At 42.5% G+C, this 21,315-nt stretch overlaps 1 protein-coding gene across 5 annotated transcripts in view; it reads left to right on the top strand.

The window, feature by feature from the left end:
- abi1a (abl-interactor 1a) overlaps positions 1-21,315 on the top strand; it is a 70,865-nt gene that overhangs the window by 26,932 nt on the left and 22,618 nt on the right. For all 5 annotated transcript variants that reach the window (XM_008295289.1, XM_008295288.1, XM_008295291.1 and 2 more), the window contains 2 exons: positions 2,342-2,509; positions 19,948-20,124. In XM_008295289.1, the coding sequence (XP_008293511.1) occupies positions 2,342-2,509; positions 19,948-20,124 (345 nt within the window). The remainder of the gene's footprint in view (positions 1-2,341; positions 2,510-19,947; positions 20,125-21,315) is intronic.

Below are 21,315 nucleotides of genomic sequence, written 5' to 3' on the forward strand. Positions count from 1 at the left end.
CCTCCTGCTACGGCAGCCTGTTATCAAAGCCCAGTGTCGCCCCTCCAGGCAGGGCTCTTTGGACTCGGCTTTATGAGCGAGCGGCGTAGGGAAGAGCCTGCAGAGATCAAACGTGATGGCTCAGTTTGAAGTGCGGTGGCTCTCGAGAACATGTCATTACCACTGCCTGTCAGGTCATCCCTCCAACTATCAGTGGGTTGTTATTTACAGATAACACAGAATAGAGTACAGTTCCTTTAATAAGTCCGATATAGCTGTTCTTTTTTCATGCTTTTAAATTGCTTCCCAGCGGGCACAAGTGGTACCATCTCGAACCCCCTGTATGAGTTTGACATATAGCTAATAGCTTCTGAACAAGGCAAAAAGAAGTGTGTTTCTGTTGGTTTGTTTTTCTGCAGTTGGGTTGTTGTGACAAACTGAACTTAACCTTTTGGTTTGTGCAATTAATGTAGTGTTACAGTCCACCTAAACAAGGGTTTTGGGGGTTTGTTAGCTAGCTAATAAGCCTACAGGCTAGCTAATTAATCCAACTACTTTGTGCTTTTGATGTTATGTATGTTAAAAAGTCTTCAGTGTCACATATTTATCACCTGTAGGTTTGAAAAGTCGAGTAAAATGTATTTAATAGAAGCACTTTTTTAAAAAATTAAAGAATTAACCTGCTGGATGGTTAGCTACCTAGCAGCGTACTAGCCAGCAAGCTAATTTGTTTTTACGCAACTGCTTGTTGTGTTAGATTCTAATATGAGCTTCTACTAAAGAAATAAGTCACCTAAAGTGGAGTACGAAACAGTTACGAAGTGTGGGTTTTAAATATTGCCGTGCTAAAAGTTTGTCGCTGTGCTAGCTTGTTAATTTGCAGAAACCGTTAGCTGTACTTTCAATTCACAATAATAACACGAGATTGCAGCAATGGAAAATTAATTTCAAAACACTCTGGTTAACTTGTTGAAACACATCTGAAGGATAATCCACTTATTTATTTATGCAATATGTTCTGACCACTAATATGTGTCTTGATAACAACTCAAGCTCTTTCTTGTGCTACGTTTTCTGGGATTTGAACAGTCTTAATGAATAAACACTTACAATACATAACTGAAAGACGAAATCAGATATTTTCTTAAAGAGTGCCATACTATCTAGCAAGCAAACGATAACAGTGATAATTGTTATACAAGATTTGAAGTGTTGTGATCGAGGGGTTAAAAATACTGTACTTGCTCAGTACAGTGTTACATCTATTAAATTTCAGTGTTAAATAACTTTGAACAATGCACTTTCCATTAGACATCTGTGTTTTGAGATAATAATGATAAAAAAGATAATGAAAACTACACAAAATGTGAATTTGCAGCATGTTTCCTACAAACCTGACATATGTTTTCCTCAAAGTTAGCCAGAAGTCCATCATCGGTTTGCCACAAATCTAATTTGCCTATGAAAATATGACAGTGCTGTCAGTTTGAGTCAGCTTTGATAAATACAACCGTCTGCCAGGAACCGTTACTGCCAGAAAATCTATCAATGGCAACGACAAACTGGCATGTTTGCCTCTAATGCCACCAGAAGATGCCTGCAGTGGCAAACCACTGGTGAACACGCTTGCCGGTGTTCGTAAACTACTTCTTGTTGCTGGAAGTTTGCCGTTAGTGACCAACATAAACAAATTTGTGGCGGCAAACTAGTGTTTTTGCTGCAAATCAACCATTTTTGTCAAGAGAACACACCATAAACACAACGCAAAGTAGAAACAGAGCTGTTGTCATTTGTAGCTCGTATAAGGAACTGTAATTAAATGCTTATAACCATGTTTTAGCATCATCTCTTAGACATACTATCATGTGAGTGATAAATGTTACTGCTTTTTCTAGTCTAATAAGTCAGAAAAGCAAAGAAGGACCAAATATAAACACTAGATTAGAAAACAGAAGCAAACTAAATCATCAAAATTGTCAGAAATTGACACTTTCCCCTACTGAAAAGCATGAGATAATTGATTTTTTCAGGTTTAATTCTCTTTAGCTGCGTTTAGACATGTAGTCGACTGTTCATGCTCTGTTCTCAGAGCATCCAATATGGCAGCTGCAGGACGAGTTACATCATCTAAAATCCCTCCAGAGAGAGTGTGGTATCTGGGGAATGAAAGTCATGGGAGAAATGGATGTCTTGGCTGCTCTTATTGGCCTGACTCCACCACAAACCTCACCTAGATACAGGGCTAAAAGAATTCTACTAATGTTATTGTGATTTTAGCAATTACACTTCCTCCAATTAGAGTTCCTGTTTTGTTGGGGTTTTTTTTTTTAAACGCTTCTCCCTAATCTCTTTTTGTGCACAGGCCCAGGACAAGAGGAAAGCTCTGGAGGAGACCAAAGCCTACACCACCCAGTCCCTGGCCAGCGTGGCCTACCAGATCAATGCCTTAGCCAACAATGTACTGCAGCTGCTGGACATCCAGGCCTCGCAGCTGCGGCGCATGGAGTCCTCCATCAACCACATCTCTCAGGTCAGAAATACACAACCGCCACAAGACCGTACAGCTGTGAAGAATGGTGCCCCACATTTCCCACTTCTCCTCTCACTTTCACACAGGCGCTGTTATTTTAAATCACAGTACGAGGCCCTCCGTAGTCTCCATGGTTCCCTTTTATTGGTTTATCGGTCTTATTCAAGCTCTGGCTGGCTGTGAGTTTGCCTGAATGACTGGTGGTCTGTCTTTCTTTTATGCTCTTGGCTCCCACCAGAGGCTTCCAAACACATTAGAAAACATTTACTACAATCGGACCAACATTTTAAGCATTAGTCTGCGAAATAATCACCTCAGAAACACACAGGGATAGATTTGCTCATAGCAAGTTGTAATATTTTATAGAGTGTCACCTGTATTCCTGTTTTTATAGTTTCTCTCACTTATTGGACAGTAAGTTGTCCACACAAATAGCAGACTTTTATTGTGGTAGTTATGTGGAATATTGGATTTTGTCAGATTTTTATTAAACTCTATTGATAATTTCCGAGTTGACTTTCCAAAATATTTATAATATTAACATGTTATTGCGATATAAACACACAGAGAGCGATATAGGGCTCTAACCACCCTTGCATCAGGTTATTCCTAACCTTTTCCTCTCTGTAGCATGAGGCTTTTGCCATGTGCAGGTAAATCCAGCCGCTCATCCAATGAAGGCATTAAGAGCTCAGACAAATCAAACAAAGAACTCCAGCCATGTGGCATTTGGTCGATTAGAACCGGAAGGCATTCACCAAACCCTGAACGCATGCAACACGCTCCAGAGCGAATCAAGACGCGTTAATAAATGTTAAAAAGTGAGGATTCGCAGTGATCGGATGTGGAACGGAAGCAGCAGCTCCGTCTCCCTCGTGTCTGATGTCTGTGTTTATTCCTCTGACGGACGCTTTTGCTGAGAGTGTCAGAAATTCTTTCAGGATACACTGAAGGTCAGATTTTCAGTCTAATGGAGGAAAAAGAGTGCTGCTTGAGGCTCTGAAGGCAAGAAGCAGGGGGGGGAGAGAAGGAAGGAGACATCCGGCAAATCAGGGAGAAGGCAGGAAGAAATGGAAGATGGATGATGACAGGCGGAGAAAGGCGAGAGAGCCAACACCAAAAAAAGGCATATTTACACTCACTTCAGGTTTTGAGTCAATATCCTGACACATAGCATTCAGCCGACACCAAGGTCGCCATGACACCATTGCCTGCCTCGGTTTCCATGACAACCCCCCTGAGCCACATCGGAAAAGTATATGAAAGACAGTTAGACATGGTGCTTTAGATTGGCAAAGAAAGCCATACAATAAACTCTCCGGTTAGTTGAGATTGTTTGACTTCTGTGTGCACCGCGCATGGGAAACTCCACGCCTCCTTTGCTATATTTAAGCCGGTGCACTTTGTGTAGCCATGGCGAAGCCTCAAAAATGAACCGAATGACGTCACAGAAGGTCAGCTGACGGCATACAAAGATGTTAGTACTTCTTTTGGATTTCTTCTTTTTGTTTCAGTGCAGAAGCGAAATCAGAAGCAGCTTTATTTGCCAAATATGTGGCAAGGAATTTGGTGTTTTCTTTGCTCTTAACATACGTAAACAAAATAAAACAGAAGTGCATTTAGATAAGGGCAACAGCTTACAGAAGGAAAATGAGTGTTTATACGATGTACGGCTCTTGATTTGTGTAAAAAGAGCATGTTTAAAGTGAACCAAAGTGTCTTGCATGTACAGTAATCAACAATAAATAGTTTAAAAAGTTATTTACAACGTCTATACACGAGACAGGTTGACAGTAGTGCAGCACACCTCACAGCTCATCTCCTTCCCGCTGATAATAATCGCCGCTGCAAGAACAACTCACTTCTCCACAGATCTTTATCTTTTCTCTCTGATTTTCCAAAAAACTTGTCTCAGGGAAATCTGAATCATTTAGCAGCTTTGTCTACCAGAAAACACAGAATGTTTAATGCCTTTTTCATTCATAACATCTTCATCTCTGCCTAGTTGTTTTTTCTGCATGAGCGAGAGCGGAGTTCTTAATGTGTTTGCCATAATGAAGCGCGTCTCTGTTTTAATAATAAAGAGGCAGGGGCTGTGAGCTTTGCAGGCTGTGGGTGTGTTATTGCTCTCTGCTGTCTTGTTCAGAGGTGGATCATTATCGTGTTGCCCTCGCTGCTCATGGATATGAGATTAGCGGAAGCCCTCAAGGACAGTGTTGCATTCTGCTGAATGGGTAATGGAGAGGGAAGCCTGTAGATTGTAGGGTCTGTGTTGTTTTAACCGCAAAAAAATAAAAGAAGATCACCTCAGGTGCAGATGAAATGTGATAAAACTTCTCTGTAGTTTGAAAAAAAACTCTTCAGAATTTACTGGCTGTGCATCATCCTCTTTCTTTGGTTTCTATCTTAAGCCTGTACCGATCCGTGCCCGGAGCTAGAGATGCCTTCAGACTGCAGCTCCCTTACATTAATATGTCAGTCGGTGTGTGGTGAGACGCAGTCTGGCGTCAGGGCAGCTTCCTTTGGTCTGCCCACAGTTACGAGGGGTTCACTCTGGTCAGGGTGTGTCTGCTCGGTGATGGCATCTCTCCGACTGAAATGCAGCACATCTTACGTTGTGTTTTCTTTGTGCTGGCTGACATCGGCCGGTGGGTATTGTTCCGCCTCACCAAAAGGGCGTAGGGCGTTCCTCGTAGGGTATCATAGTTGAGGACAATCAGTCTGCGACGCTTCATGACATCCTGACAACACTTTTAGCTTTTCTCTCATCATGTGACAGCTTCCACAATACGCCTGTAGCGCTAATTTACAGGAGCTAAGGCTGAAAAATTCACTTTTAAGCAATTCAGTTAGCAAATTGCAAAGACTGCAATTAAGCATTGGGTGTGGCTGTTAAACAATGAGACCAATGCTGTAATTCAGTTTTATTTATTTGAGCAGCTTCAACAGTTCAGGTTTTGCTTATGCTGCCCATTGATTAATGTATACTCTGTGGATCAGGCATGTAGTTTTTGCTGACATCAGCTTAGACTCATTATTTAATCGCCACACCTCGTGCATTGTGCAACTCGTCTGAGCCAGGGTTTAAAATGTTGATGATTTTACATATTCACACCATCCTCCCTGTATGACTGTCACACTTTGTTTGTGATACGTGATGTGAAAATCCCCCATCAGTTGTTTTAAATCATATTACAAAGTGAAGATTGAACTGAAGCCTGACTTTTAAAAATGCCATCGCAAATCAAATCACAAGATCTGTCAGAAAAAAAATGTGCTTTTTCCCAAAATCGTTCAACTCTGAAAGTAGCCCTGCTGTCCTGTTGTTGTTTTCTTTCTTTTTTTTATGTTTTTGCAAACTCAAGGCAGCCACTGTCTGTCTGGGGACTATTTGAATAAGTCAGGCAAATTAGCAACATTCATCTTAGCTCTCTATTTAAAAGCACTTTGAGTCAAAGTCTGTTGTTTTAAATGTGCTCTATAAATAATTCCACTAGACTGGACGATCACTCCTGCCATTGTTTAGCTGCTTTCACACATGAACGCCAGACAGTGTCCAGAGAATCGGGTCTGGAGTTGCTCTTTCACACATTGTAGCACACAACAGGGGATTGTCAATGTGTTCTCACTACCAGGAAACACTCCATTTGGTTTAGGTGAAGGGTTGGCACCTGAGTAGATTGTGCAAGAGGCGATGCACATCAACATTCACTCGCTGTGAATTCTCTGGTCTCCTGCCTCCTCCGTTCACACATGGGCTCAATCGGACATTACACGGGCTATATACTAGGGAGCTGGCAGGGTAAAGTCCGTTTAATGACTTGCCCGACTGATTTGGACAATTGCGTTCCCGCCTACAGCTCCTCTGGGCATCTAGAGAGGTTCAGGGCTGCAGTGCATGTGTGGAAACGGCGTTTGTTTACATTCTTGTTTCCAGCACTCGGTCCCTGGCACCTCCATCCCCATGACATCACTCAGATCCTGAAAGCTATGATTGGTCGGAGACCAACGTGTAGCCTGCCGTGTGTCGCAGCGAGAATTTATCACCCTATAATCGAGTGATCTGACACAGTGAACATGTTGTGCCATCTGAACCTGGTCAAGGGGGTTAACAGATGGGTTTGGATCATTTGGCTCATTTGCAGCAGTTCAAAAGACATAAAAGTAACATCTTCAAATTGCTCAGTGTCCAAAAACACCCCAAAACAAATAGCAAATTCTCACAATTTCGAAGCTGCAGCCAGTCTAATTAAGCAGAATATTGATGCGTGTGTTAATTAAGTTTGAGTCAATTTACTATTCAATTAAAACAGTCCTCATTGGTTTCATGTTATCTGCTGCAACTAGTTTAGCCAGTGACAACATCAGATCATTTTGCAACGACGCCTCGCAGTTCTAACTCGAATCACGTCATCATTTATGACCAATCAAGGTGCCAATAGAAACTGTACTAGCTTTGCAAAATTTTAATCGTATGCACTTAAATACAACAGATGCATCTTCTCCTTGGATTTCCCACTGCTATTCAGTGAATATCTGGGTCTTGGTGCAACAAAACTTGGAAGCAAAGCACGTGTTCCTGCATATCATATGCGCCTCCAGATGCATAAATGTTTGTGCGCGCGCGGCGAGGTGTTTGTTTGTGTGCCGCCTTCCCCGCTGTCATTGCCATTCACGATCTCTCCGCAGTATTGAGGCGGAAGGGCTGAGGGGAGAATGGAGTAGCTCGCGGGGCTTCCACCTTGTGCTGCGTGTGAAGTGGCTGCTAAGAGGCTGCGAACAGGGAGCGCTTTGTCCGTCCGGCGGAAGAAACCGCCTCACAATGAGAACCTCTCTGTGATACCCCGAATGGAGAGGGGAGACGGGGGAGAATGGTGGTATGTGTGTGTGAGTCTGCGGGTTTCCCTTGACACACGGTGCTGAAGCTCTTTTTTTTCCCTCGAATCTAATCTCCATCACATAATTTGGTTTTACAGAATTGAACCCAGAGGGATGCAGCCACACACGACTTGTATTGTCAGCTTGTCAGTGTTACCATGGAAATTAGACAGGTGTCTTGTCAGTTATGGAGGCGACTATTTCATGATTACGTGTCACGTATGGAAGATGAGAATACGTGAGTTGTCTTATTAAGGGAGTCTCCTTCGTTTAGTCAGAACTGAACCTGAGGGATGTTCAGAACCACTGAGAGAAGAGAAGATGGGAACAATAATGACCTGCTGTGGGTAAAAGTGATAATGTGTCTCAAGAGATTTCCAGGATAAATGACGGTAACTTGAACCAAACTTTGCTTTGTGCAGGAAAAGAGTATAACGATAGACTCACTAGAGCTGCAGTTATTAATTGATTGGTTGCCAACTCTTGATTTTTCTGTTTTGTTAATGGATTAATCAGTATTTTGTTTAAAGAAAAAAAGGTCCAAATGCTTGGTAGATGTGAATATTTTCTGTTTATGCTGATGATACACTGAATATCTTGACACTGTGGATGAAACAAGACATTTGAGGACATTATCCTGGTCTTTGAGAAACTTTATACCAGTTTATACCTTGTCTAGACTAAACAACTAATCTTTTTTGAGAAAATAATCAATGAAGAAGAAATATCAAAAAAAAAACAAAACAGGCTGTGACTAACATTTTTAGCGATTGTTCCTTTTTTACTTTTGGTGCAAGAGGCAAACGTAAAAATGAAATCCTAAATTATCTAAATAAAGCAGCAGTTTCACAAGCAGGTATTTATCTCTATTAAACAGATTTAGGATCTGTTGGACACTTGTGAATCTTTTCAGGCTTACAGGTCAGACCTGCAAACACACAAATGGGTAATATCTGTGTGTGCGAGCTCTAACTCCACATGATTTCGTACTGCAGTCCAGTTTTATGAGCCACAATATACGATACCTCTAGTGTGTGTTAATGGGTAAGAAAACAAGAACAAAGCAAAGATATAATTGCCAAATTGAGCATGAAAACCTGGAAGCTCAAAATAGCCGGCGATGCGTTTATACCCGCTAACGCCCACACGCGCACTCGGAGCAATAAATGAAGAAGTTTTGATGTTTTGCGTGCATCTTTTTCAGCGCCACGCTCCGAGGAAATTCCCCTCAATTCAGTTCTTTGTAAAGTGTCTTGTGGAACATTATGACTCATGACAGCATGTCAGTCAGGGAAGGAATACTGACTCAGGCAACAATTGTGGGAAACTCTGGTCAGCAAAACCTTAATGGGAGCCTTCAGACAACCCAGGATGAGTAAAATACTATTAAAATAAAAGGAAATGTGCCAGAAATTGGCCGCTCAGTGTTGATGAATCCAGTGGAAAAGAGCGGTCGACAGTGTGCGGCAATAAAAAAAAACCCGATGGATTTACGAAAACGCTTTTTACGGCTCGCGGTTTTGCCGGTGCAGATGTATTTACAACAATGCCAATCACTTGCACTTACATTTGGAAGTCTGGCTCGCGTGCAGATTGAACCCAGTGACCACAGCGATGAAGCAGCACAACAACAGGCCCGAATGCACAAAAAAAAACAAAAAAAAACAGCAGCTGACACACAAATCCAGCAAACGCTCCCGTGTGCCGCGAGGTTCACCGAAATGCACTTACTACAGTTACACAATATTCTTATCTGATCACATGAGTCAGCCCCGCCGTTTTGTGTTCAGAGCAAGGATTCGGTTTGTATTTATGAGCTCAGCTTGGCACACATTCGGTTATTTTTCATTCCAGTCCTCATTCCGCGGGTGTACAGTTGCATGCCGTTACACTCTGCTGCTGCTGGTGTGTGTGTGTGTGTGTGTGTGCAACGCCGTGATAAGACGCACACTTGTACAGACTTAATGTTGCGTCTGTGTGCTGCAGTGGCGACTTTTTGACCTCCCGTCGAGGAAGAATGGCACTCATCCAAACAGGAAATGAGGCCTTATAGGTCTGTCTATGAGAGCGCTCCTTGTGTTTCCTGCTGATCCCTCCTCCTGCTGTGTATTTTGGTCTCCCTCCGTGCCTCTCCTGGTGGTCTCTCTCCCTCTTGCCTGGCTGTGAAATGCAGATTTCGCCTGTATTTTTTCCACTTTTGGATATTTACACTTTATTCTACAGGCAATTTTTTCTTTCGTCAGTGGATTATAGCGATGCGTCTGTGTGGTCAGACCTTAGTGTGCTCCTTTGTTTAAATGGCAAAAAACATGGGTTTGAAAAGCAAAAAAAAAAAAGATCCAAGGCTCTCTTCTGGCAAAAAGTTAAAAAGCCTCCATTCAGATGGCGATTTTGAAGAATGCTTTGGATGTTTTTCTTTTCTTTAGAACTTTTGTGTCCTCTACTAAAGAGTACTTTCTTTATCCTTGTTTGAACCTCTTTTCTGAAGTTAAAAACATGGGTTTGGTGTTGAAAAGTTTAGCCAAAATAAAAAACTAAAGAGAGACTGTTAGAAATTGTGTAAACCACAAAATTTTGTCTTGGCATCAGTGAGGGTCAAACCAGAGCCTCATAAACAACTTATCAGAATTGTTGCAGACTAATTTTGGGTTCATCAATTAATCGTTTCAGCTCCACTGAAGGGCTTCTGAAACCTGTTTAGTAAAAACCCGATGGAAAGGCGTGGCTGTGTCTGTAATACTGCTGTTATTTTCAGTGCTGAGTTGATTACTTGAACAGCAGACGGCAAGCACACAATTTTGATAATAGAATCATTGATATAATAATAAAAGTCTCTGCAGTTTAGAGATTTGCTGTTTTCTCTTCTTCAACTCATGATGTTTATTATTCACTGTTGTGTTTTTGGTCTGGAGAACTTCTCTTTGGGACTGCAGTGAAATAATCCATTTTCATTAGCAGTTAATCTCTTCTAATCAGTTATTTTTTTTCAATTAATGTTGAAAATGTTTCATTTAGAGTCCAAGTTAGCATCTTAAATTGCTTGTTTTGTACGAAAAAGAAGTCTAGAAGGCAAAGCAAAAATCTAAAACAACAATATAGTTTTCATATTTGGGAGCTGCGCAGAAAAATCCACAATTTCTGCACTTGTCAGACACTTCCTGATTTGTCTGTCAATCACCTGTTATATCTGTCTGTTCATTCACAACCGGTTCTGCATGAGGCTGTTGCTGCATTTGCATCCTGCAGAGTTTCTGCCTATGAAGCGTGACGGAGCACAGCCGCTGGATTATGACTCCATCCTGCGTGCACGGAGGTTAAAGGGGAGTGAGCGATGATGTGAAATGCTTGGCGACTGAGGTTGCTCAGTGAATCAGCAGCTCCGTGGTTTCTTCCTTCTCCACCCCTCTTCCCTCTGCAGAGCGCCGTCATCATTACCAGCGCATTCTTTCCCACCTAACAACCCTCTGCAGCCACAGCTAATCATTACACCTCCGCTCTGCCGTTCCTCCCCGTGTGAGAGTTATTATTTGACAGCTTTGTATAAACATGACTGATTAGAAAATGCTTTTTCAGACGACGCACTTTTGCAGCTGAGATTGAGCTTTTTGGTCTTTGTTATCTTCTGTTGTTGTCTGGAGAGACAGAGGCTTACGCTCAGCCTGTATGTAAACTTCAGGGCTCAGTCTGAATGCTGTTTTGGCTGCAGCCCAAAGTGAGATTGGCAAAAGTCAGCCGAGGTGTTTCCATATGTGCTGTGTTAGCAAACAAAGCATCGACCTTGGCGTGCTGTCCTGACTCTTTTTAATAGTGTGTTTTTTTTTTTAAATCTCTCTGTTGTGAGAGTGGGAGAGTTCGTCTCACACTCGTCCAATTCTCACAACCTCCGCTTCTGGCTTCATCGTGCCACACATGGGTTGTTAGATTTACCAGAGGAATCCGGTTTTTGAGGGATGTTTAACAAGAGGCTGCCAAACTGCGAGCTCCCCACGGGGTGGTTGACCTCCTATTTTGGCTCAGAGTGCAGATGGAAGCTCCGCGTTGCGCTAACAGCCCCAACGAAAGGCCTTTTGGACAACTGTTTGACTCCACAGATGACGGGCTTCAGATGTTCTGGCTGTAATCACGCTGAGAAACAGAGCAGACAAAGAGGCGTTCGCTCTGCTTCGACAGCCGTTTTGGCTCGGTTGCGGAGTTGGGAGGGTTGGACTGCAGCGCTCTCGCAGATGAGGCTGCAAACAGTGAGAACCAGAGGACAGAAGAGTGGGAGCTGCAGCAGCCGAGAGGCGTAAACAGTCATGTGACCTGAGGTTTACTGGTTCAAATCTGGGGCAAGCTGCTCGAGGACAGTGGTTCTTGAGGGCTCAGAATCACAAGATCAACCTGCAGGGTCATGAGATGATTGACAGCAAAGATGAAGGATGAAATGATTGAGTTACATTATTTCCTCTGACATCTCTGTCGTCTTTGCTTTGTCTTGTGAAATACTGGATAGTTTTACATTTTTCAAGCTGCTAGAATGTAGGGTGGGTATCATTTGAGGCTTCCTGATGCTATTTTAAGCATGAATCCTGAGAGGAAGGTGATGAATTTCTGTAGAAGTACCTGAACAATTCATTGTGTCCTTGAAACTTTTTTGACCGAACTGGGCTGAACTGCAGGCTGTGTTTACACAAAGCAGATAGATGACAATATATAGCATGGAAACTAGTTATTTAACTAATGGCCAGAAACTGCTTGGGGTTCAGAGGGTTTATGGAGGTTTTTGGAAAATAGGTTTATTCACTTTGGGGGCTATAAGTGAACTGACAAGATCAATAAACTCTCCTTAAACATTGATCTTTCGCCAGTAGCCTGTTAGCTTTGCACAAAGACTGTAAACTGGGAAATATAGTTGACCAGTGCAGCACCATTATCGCTCACTAACTAACCTAAGTTGTTTAGTCCAAGCAGAATCGATTTTGCTTTATGTGGTTTATGTGACTCTATATATGACTTTAACGTTGCTCACACTAAGGCAGCTGTACAAGAACATGGCCTGCATAAAATACTTCGCAGCGTTATGAATGAAATCATGAACTGATCAAATAACAGGCTGATAAAACTATGACTCTGACCAATGACTCAGTGGCCACTCAAACATATTCTGATTCGTATCACAAAACTACTGAAGCTTCTTTTGGTATGAACCAGTCTGATAAGGTAGCCAGGAATAAATCATCAGCGTATCTGACCTTATCACAAGGTTTCACTTGGCTCTTGAATTGTAAAACATGGAGAACACAGATGTTGGTTTATTGTAAGGAGTCCCAGTGCTAAAGACTTGGAAGCTGCTACCCTTAACTAGGGATGTTCCTGATGACTAATTTCCTTGTCAGCTAAACAGACATGTATATTTTGACAGTTAGAAATAAGTGAGCACACTTTAATAATACGATTAAACATTGCCTGTAGCTATTTGAAGTCCAATAACCAAATTGTATTTTAAATGTTGTGCAGATGCGAGGGACTTTGCATTATGCATGCGAACGTTGTGCATTATCTTACAAAACATGACAGGAACTAACTTGAAATAAAAGTTAACAGATAGCAAGTAAAATCCAAGTTCTTGTTGCATGTTCATCCCAACTAATCCTAACAGTCTTTAGGTAAATATCTAAGTCACATAATTATACTTTTATGCCTCTAAAAATCTAAGACAAAGTCCTTAAATTGAGACTCTCTTCTTTTTTTGTGCCTAACAGTCCAAACACCAGTGTAACAAAGACAGACATGACAATACGTCTACTAAGATCAGCTGCATTGCATGATTATGCAACACAACCACATGATGTCTCGATTGTACAACTGAATCCAGGCTCTTGTTTCCCGTGTTCAGGACGTGTCTCTGAAGAAGTTATTTCGGGAAATACAGGAAATAGCTGTAGTAGAAACAGACCAGGCAGGTTAAGAGAAAAGTGGGTGCAGCAGAAATAGCACACCTCAGCACTAGTCGTGCTTTCTCGTAAAATTACCGCTTGGAACGCGCTGAGCCTCACAAATTGTTCAAATCCGCTCTCAGGGCCGAGCGTGGGTAATAGTGAGAGCTCTTCGCCAAGAAAAGGGCATCTGGACTCGGTCAGGTTTTCCTGGGAAAGCTGCAAAGACGTTCACATCCTCATCAGGCCGTCTGACCATCGTGATAAATCCTCAATCTGCTGTAAGCCTGAAATCGAGGTTCAAATATGTCCAGCAGACGTGTACGTCATGATTATTATCTGCTTGTAATCCCACAGAACCAAGATGTCCAATTCCTGGACTGCTGCAAAATACGAGCTCATCTCAGCTCTCAGCCAGAAGTGTTTTATTCTTATTTCATAATCACATGTAGTTCTGTTTTCGAACATTTCACGGCAGTAAAAATAGTTCATGTTCTTGGCCAGCAAACCATAGGAGTCCTCTTCAGTTTTGTGTGTGTGTGGCATCCCAGAGGAACAAGATGCCTCTCCGCTAGTTTGCTGAAGCATTTTTTTTTTTTAAACGCTTATAATCATCATCATACAGTTGAACTCTATCATTAACCATTGGCACATTTGTCTGAGCTGGCAAGCCACACATAGACTCATTGGTATGTTGGGTGTGTTTGTCTAGTAGTGGCTTTTTCTTCTCCATGTTGTGTGCAGCTCCAGCCTACTACGCCTACAGTACATGCTGTGCTGCTTTTTTTTTTGTGTTTGTTTGTGCATAGTTGGCATAATACTGAGGATATCATCCCGCTGCCGGTCTGCCAAAGTGCTGAAAATGCTGTTTTCTTCTCTCTCCAGCATGTGCTGAAGTGAAACCGGCTGTCTCAATTCCATATCAAAGTCTACAGACACTTTTTTTTTTCCTTTTCGGTCGCTACTTACCTCATTCTCCAAAACAGTGTGTTGTTTGTCTGGTGGGAGGTTGTCAAGTTGCGTTTGTGCGAGGCTTCGAAATTCCAGTCCCGGTCCTTTGATTGGCTGTGCAACTGGACTGAGAGGTTTATGCCCCTCTGATGATGATGAGGATGATGATGATGATGTGTGGACGAATTCTGTCAACGTGTGACCTGTTTCCCAAGTATTCGGACCCTCCTCGCCTGTCTGAGCAGTGTAGCGCACTGGCCTGAATAAGACAATGTCTTTTACTGGAAAGTAGGTTTGAAAAAGACGACCAGACAACATCAGATATCGTTGTAAGACAGTCTTCTACAGAAAGTGATAAAATATGGGTGGTTAGCCTTCTTATTGCTAAGCTAAGTCCATTTACGAGCGATGGTGACTCGTACAGTGACTCTTTCGAAGTCAGTCAGCCCTAGAATTGTTTCATTACCCCAGTTTGACCTGTAGGAGTTTCTGAAAGCTTCTGTAAAGTCTTTTAAAATACATTAATGACATCAGAAAATGAGTTCATAGGGTCTCCTGACATCTGGACGGCAGAAACGAGCAAAGTGCGAGTATTACTGCGCTTACAGACGATAAGCAGAAGAAATGCTGTCAGGGAAAATGATGAGAACAGGAGTGGGTGTGTGACTGGAAGATAAGAGACACAAATGTGGGTTTTACAGTATGTAATGTTTCACACATGAGTGAGAACGCTCTTCTTCTTGGATTAATGGTATATCAGGAAACGTTCCCAACAGGGCGAGTGTTTTCTAACTTCAAACAGTATATTAGTGTGTTAGAAAAAGGGGCGTTATCTTATAATCAAATCAATTAAAGTACTGATTGGCAATATGGCCCTCCATCACACAGCGGTGTGTCGTTTTTATTATATCATCAATATTTATTGCGATACTGTAGATTTTTCAGGGAAATCATTTGAGAGAATGACAGCTGGTACCGATTATTAGTAAGCAAGGATCCAATTAGATAATTGGATGTTTGGAGCCGTATGCATTTGCAGAAACATAAAACACTGTTGAAATTTCTTTTCTTTATTCATGTTTTAAAGAGGGTAGTTTAACATTTATCTTTTAGTGTTGGTAGTGATTTTTAACCCATCAGATACGGCTGTGGGTGGGACATTGCTACAGTGTGGGGACTACAGATAGAAAGAGAGGTTTGCATCAGAGCCAGATTTATTATTATTAGTTATATATGTATGTAAAATAATAATAAACTCTTGTAGAAATACAATAGCAACACAATTCCACTGATGCTGAAATGATGGGATGCCACAGTAAAATCTATGACACATTTATGTAATAACACGATATATAGATCATCATATTGCTCACCTCTGTGTTTAAATGCATTTCTTAAAAGGCCCAAAATCGGGCAAAACAAACGCAGACATGAGGGAAGATAGACACGGAAGAATAACCTGAAACTATTGTGGGCTTCAGCTGGATTTCCTTTTTCCGACTAGAGAAATGACTACAGGAGGAATGCATATCACAGCATTACTTTCATGTCAGTTTAGTTTTCACAGTTTTTAAAATGTTGTGGTCCCTTCAGGTCGCCCATATGAAAATGTTCCTTTTAGCCAGATGACATTGACAAACTTTCATCCTGCACTTGGCAAAATCTTAACGCAAACCAAGCTGGAAATTGGGGCTATTAAGCCATAAAAGCACCTTTTTTCATCCTTAAATTAAATTCAAGCAAACAACAGACGTTTTTTTTTTTTTAAACCGGTGACTCTGTCCAGAAATCTTTCGCTGTTATCGCTTTCGTATCCAAAAAGCCTTTTTGGCAGGTTGGTTTCTCTGTGAGACACAATGGCACTTTACTAGATTCCTGGGCGCTGAAGTTCAAACATTTAAAATAGCTGTCCCACTTAGAGCTGCAGGCTTCCCAAGTGCGGCCTTTCAACGAAATGGCAACAATCAGGCTTAAAAGGAAATAAATACATCACAAATATTTAGGCACTTGTTGCTACTAACAACACAACACAAATCTGTCATTGTAGCAGCCTCTGTGCTGACTCACTCGCATCCCAAAATGGTAAAAACTCTCCATTGGATTTTCTTTTTTTTTCTGTGTGTTTCTTCTGTCTGGCTAGAATGTGTGGATGACGGTGATGATGCTGGCAGCGGTTCGAGTGTATGACCTAGATCCTCACACTAGTCATAGGTGGGTGTGGGAAGAATTGGAGAAGAATTAGGGGGATAGAAGGAAAAGACAAAAATCAAAGGAGGCAGAAGAAGAACTGGGAGATAAAGGAGGCAGTGAGTAAGAAGAGCAGGTTACAAAAAAGAAATGGAGGGGGGGGGAAGGCAGCAAGAAGTGGGGCCACTTTAAATCCGAAAAGCCTGTAGCTGATGGATAAGCCAAACAGCAGAGCCAAAACTGCTCCGAGTTCTGGGAAAAAAACAGCCGCCGGCCTCAAACATATGGGTGACAGCGGCGGATAGCACATGTGAATCATCCACCTTTCAGTTTGGCGTCCAAGAGTTTAGTGTCTTTCCACCCAACAGATGGACCATTGGGATCAAGTAAACACCTTTTCAGCGCCAGTTGAAAAGTCAGTGGAGGGAGGAGACGGGCCATTAAGTAGCCGTTGCTCAGATTGCAGCTCCCCCACTGGGTCGGTTGAAACAGGCCGGGCCAGAATGCGCTTTTCTACTTAGACCTTCGCATTTTTGTCAGATCCATTTAACCTTCTTTGGACACTGGTCAGTGGATTAGCGATGCGCTCTCGACAGGGTGCAACCGCTCGCTGTGTGCAAGTTTGCTGAAGACGTTGGTTTCAGATTTACCCTCCTGTCAACGCTTGTGTAACATCAGCCTGCCCGACTGCTGCTGCTGCGGCAGCACCGGGGCTATTTTCTTCGGCGTACAGGAAGGAGATGAACTCACACCGCATTGCCTTCTCACTTCCCCTGCCACGCCAGCTGCGGTGATGTTTGTCCACACGCTGCTCTCTGATAAGTCGAGTATGTTCAGCCAAGAACAGCTGCTTTCCCAGTATAGCTACAGCACGACAATTACAGCTCTCTTGTTGAGGAATAGTTTCTTTCAGCGGTGGACTTTTTTGAGATTTAGCTGGAAAGACCTACTTCCTCTTAGTGTCTTCTTAAACAATGTCTCAAGCTTATGGCCTCACACTTTTAGGGAAGTGAGGTCAACCCTCTGAACCCCAAACAATGTTCTGGGCATTTTCTTTTGAATCCTGCCACATTTTTGCTCTCTCTGGTTTCATTTTAGTGCAGTATTAGTAAGTCTTGCACCTCTATGGAAACAGCACAACTTTGGCTAGACGTAGAGAGAACGCAGAAATGTCTTTTGTGCAATAAAACTTAATTATAATGTCATAAATCATCAAAATAGAAGAGAAGTGTAAAAAAAAATACATTTTTCCAAGTGCCTTCAGGTTTAACGGTACTATAAAGAAATCATGGCTCTACATGTTGCAGATATTTTACTGCTTACATTTTTACACAGCCTACAGTTCAGCAGAAAAAGTCCGTGAATTTTTGTCGTGTGAGTGTTCTTCACAGCTGAGTCGTTAATGGTTTCAGGGATGTGTCAAGGACCACAGATTTTTTTGTTTTGAACAGAATCTGTTTAATGACAACGATTTAGTTTTAGCAAATTTAAAAGTACACATGTAGGATGAAATGATTTTGACGAGAAATCACATTTTAAGCTCTTAGTTGGGTGATTTTCCAGAGGGAGTAATACCTCACAGATGAGTAGTTCAAAGACTACTAGTCGGACTCTTGAAAATCTGATGATTCTTTACAGTTTTTGACTCGAATAAATAGTGAAATTTCACATTTTTTAATGTCTTTTAAACCTGCTGGAGGGCTTTGGCGTTCAGACGGTTAAAGCTTTATTTTGGCATTAAAGCCAGGTGTACAAAGATGGAGCCGATCCCTCCTCCTGCTTTACTCCTCTCTCTGTCTGCCCCATCGCTCGCCCTGCAAATGGAAGCCTAATAGACCGATTCCACTTTGGCCCGACTGTGCGCAGACGATCGTGATTCATGCATCATCTCCGAGCTCTCTGTGAAGCTCAAATCCTATAATAGCGAGGCTCTTTTGGAGTAAAGTGAAATATTTGCGCATCGGTTTGTTCCCCTCGTTGGGAAGAGTTTGTCGCTGCAGTTATTGCTTCATATTAAAAGCCTCTCGTATTCTGGCAGCACAGCCCGGCTCAGGTTAGAAAAGATGACTGCAGTCGACTCTCTGTCATCTCTCTTAATTCAAACAGACACAACAGTGCACTGGAACAGAACGGATGTCTCCCCTTTGTATGGGAAGTCTCTGTGGGAGCAATTATGTATGAGCAAGTTTGCCTGTTATGAAATATTGATTCCTGTTTTTTTTTTTTCTGTAATTTTGAACGATCCACTTTCTTATACCCCTGCGTGTCCTGCAAGAATCTGCTTTGCATCATATAGAAACAAGAGCTCGTTGTCAGCTTCCCGGGCCTACATCTCATTAATGTCCCGGTTTAAAATTAGATTTGATATTGTCCAGAGATGTCAGCCGGACTTGCGCTGGACTACATATCAGCCAACCGGAGTTGTTGTTGAGTCCCTAAACTCCGGGATGAGTGATACTTGAGGGCGAAGTCGGCCATACAGTGGAACAGTGCGGAATACAGACACGGAGCACAGTCCGGCTCCAGATCACTGTGGCATGAAAGGAATCCTCTGTTGGCGCTGGTCGCTGACTTCTTCCCCCCCTGTGAGAGACCATCGTTTTACTGGTCTGCGCTCGGCGGACATTGCAGCCTTTCATCTCTCAGAGGAAGGGCAGCTGCTCCTGGGATCCTTTCGGGCTCGATGGGAGGCGTTTTCTGGTGATTAAAGCTGCACAGGCCAGAACATTTCAAGGTTCACATCCACAAAAGTTTGCACCTTGTGAACTATTCACACCTTGTTGCACAAGTGTACCTGAAAAATCAAATTTGGTGATACATTCAACTTAATCCCTCTAATGGCAGTAATCAAGTACTTTGGGAAGTCCAGATTAAGAGTTCTGGTGTCATTTGTAGCCGGCAGCGTAGCAAATAGTTCTTTTTGTTATGAGGAGAGCTGGGTAATTATCATTTAACAATGGTGCAATTTCAGTAAGAAAACAGTGTTGGTTTCCAGTGGCATAAATAATGCATTTGTTCCTCTTAAAAGAAAATAAAAGAGACACTTCTCTGGAAATCTGTGAGCGCATGATTCAAGTACACAAAAGACTTAATTTTATACGTCTGAAATATTAATGCCGTGTCCTCAACATCACTTTCAACCTATCACTGGCTGTCTTGTGTTTTAATGTTACGAGTACTTTAGCTGTAATAATTAGCTGAACCGCCTTGTTGCACGTAGATTCTCGGCTAATTCCCACCGATAATTTGTGGCCAGAAACGCTCGGACGCACATGTTTCGGTCATTATTCTGCGCAGGATGCTGGTGTGTACCGCGATCGATTTTATTAGTGCGCACCGGCAGTTGTAAAAAGCTTAAGACCTTGGTGATGAAAAGCACGGCTTGGTGATTGAATTAAACCTTCTTAAGCTGCTGTATGACGAGTTCATTCAATCCCAGAGGTCCCAGTTGTCCTTTACATCGATCACATCCCCCTTTTCCTTCTGTCGTCCCTGTGTGAATTACAGACGGTGGACATCCATAAAGAGAAGGTGGCCAGGCGGGAGATCGGGATCCTGACCACGAACAAGAACACGTCGAGGACCCATAAGATCATAGCGCCGGCCAACATGGAGCGGCCGGTCAGGTACATCAGGAAGCCCATTGACTACACTGTGCTGGATGATGTCGGTCACGGTGTTAAGGTGAGCAGATTGCGTCTTTTTCCTTTCTTTAGATTGTCTCCCTGATAAGATTTCGCTACACCATTAGTTTATATCTGCTTCTGTTCTTCCACTTTCTTGTTTTCTGTCTAATTTTTCCCTCCCTTCCCCCTCCTCGCCTTCTCGCCAGAGGTATTCCTATCTCCCTTCCTTCTCTTCTCTCTCCCGCTTTGACTCTTTTTTTTTTCTCTCGCTCACACTCTCTATCTCTTGTGCTTTTCTCTTTCATCTTCAGAAAGCACCCCTTCTGACCCTACAGGAATATGTTTCAGTGTGGGTTGGTGGGAACTGGTTGGGGGTGGAGATGAACTAAAAAAGCGATTACATCATGCGGCTTTCAGAAAACAGCTCTATTCTTGGAGCCTTGTGAAAATGGCAATCAGAGACGATTTCGGAGACGTTTTCGAAGGGCTCTCGGGCCCTGACCGTCATCGTAATCTCATTCTTGAGTCAGTACGATTAGATTTGCGGTTTATTTTAGCATCAGTGCGATCTGAAAAGTGGGAAAGATGCTTTTTGATGCGATAAATTAGAGTTAGTAGAAGCTCATTCCCTTTCTTGCCATTAGCGTTCGCTTTGGCGGTCACTTGGTCGTCCTGACCGTGACATCATTTCCTGATAGCCGCGGGCATTTTTTTGCGATCTCCGCCCTCCCTCATGAGCGTCCTCTGTCCCATCAATCAGCCAATCAATTGCAGCTGTCAGACTGATTGGATTAGAGGCCCACCATTAGCGTCCCGTGGTGTTACAGGCATTGATAAGACAGGATAAAAGCCATTGTGCCACTCTCAATTTGCCATGCGGGGATTTGCACTGAATCCGTCCATCGCGTTCAACTGGAAATGTGTTTCTCACCAGATTTTCAGCCATTATTGTGGATATTATATTCTGGAAAATGTGGCTCTAAATGCAGCACTCCTTTCAAGTGTCAGACAAGAAAAACAATACCGCTTTCAACTGTATATGACGCGAGAAGCAAGAGGCTGTTTAGCATCAATACCAGGAGTGCAGTGACTTCCTGGTTGCCAAAGATGGCACTCATAAAAGCTGAAATTGTTGTTTTACTGTTATGTTTCAGTTCTGGTTAAATAAAGTAGGGATGACTTATAAATTAGCAAGCTTGAGAGGTTCTCTTTGGCAGATTTAGGGACACTGGACAGCAGTTTCTCCCAG

The sequence above is a fragment of the Stegastes partitus genome, unplaced genomic scaffold, assembly GCF_000690725.1.
Source record: "Stegastes partitus isolate 25-593 unplaced genomic scaffold, Stegastes_partitus-1.0.2 Scaffold1036, whole genome shotgun sequence".
NCBI lineage: Eukaryota > Metazoa > Chordata > Actinopteri > Pomacentridae > Stegastes > Stegastes partitus.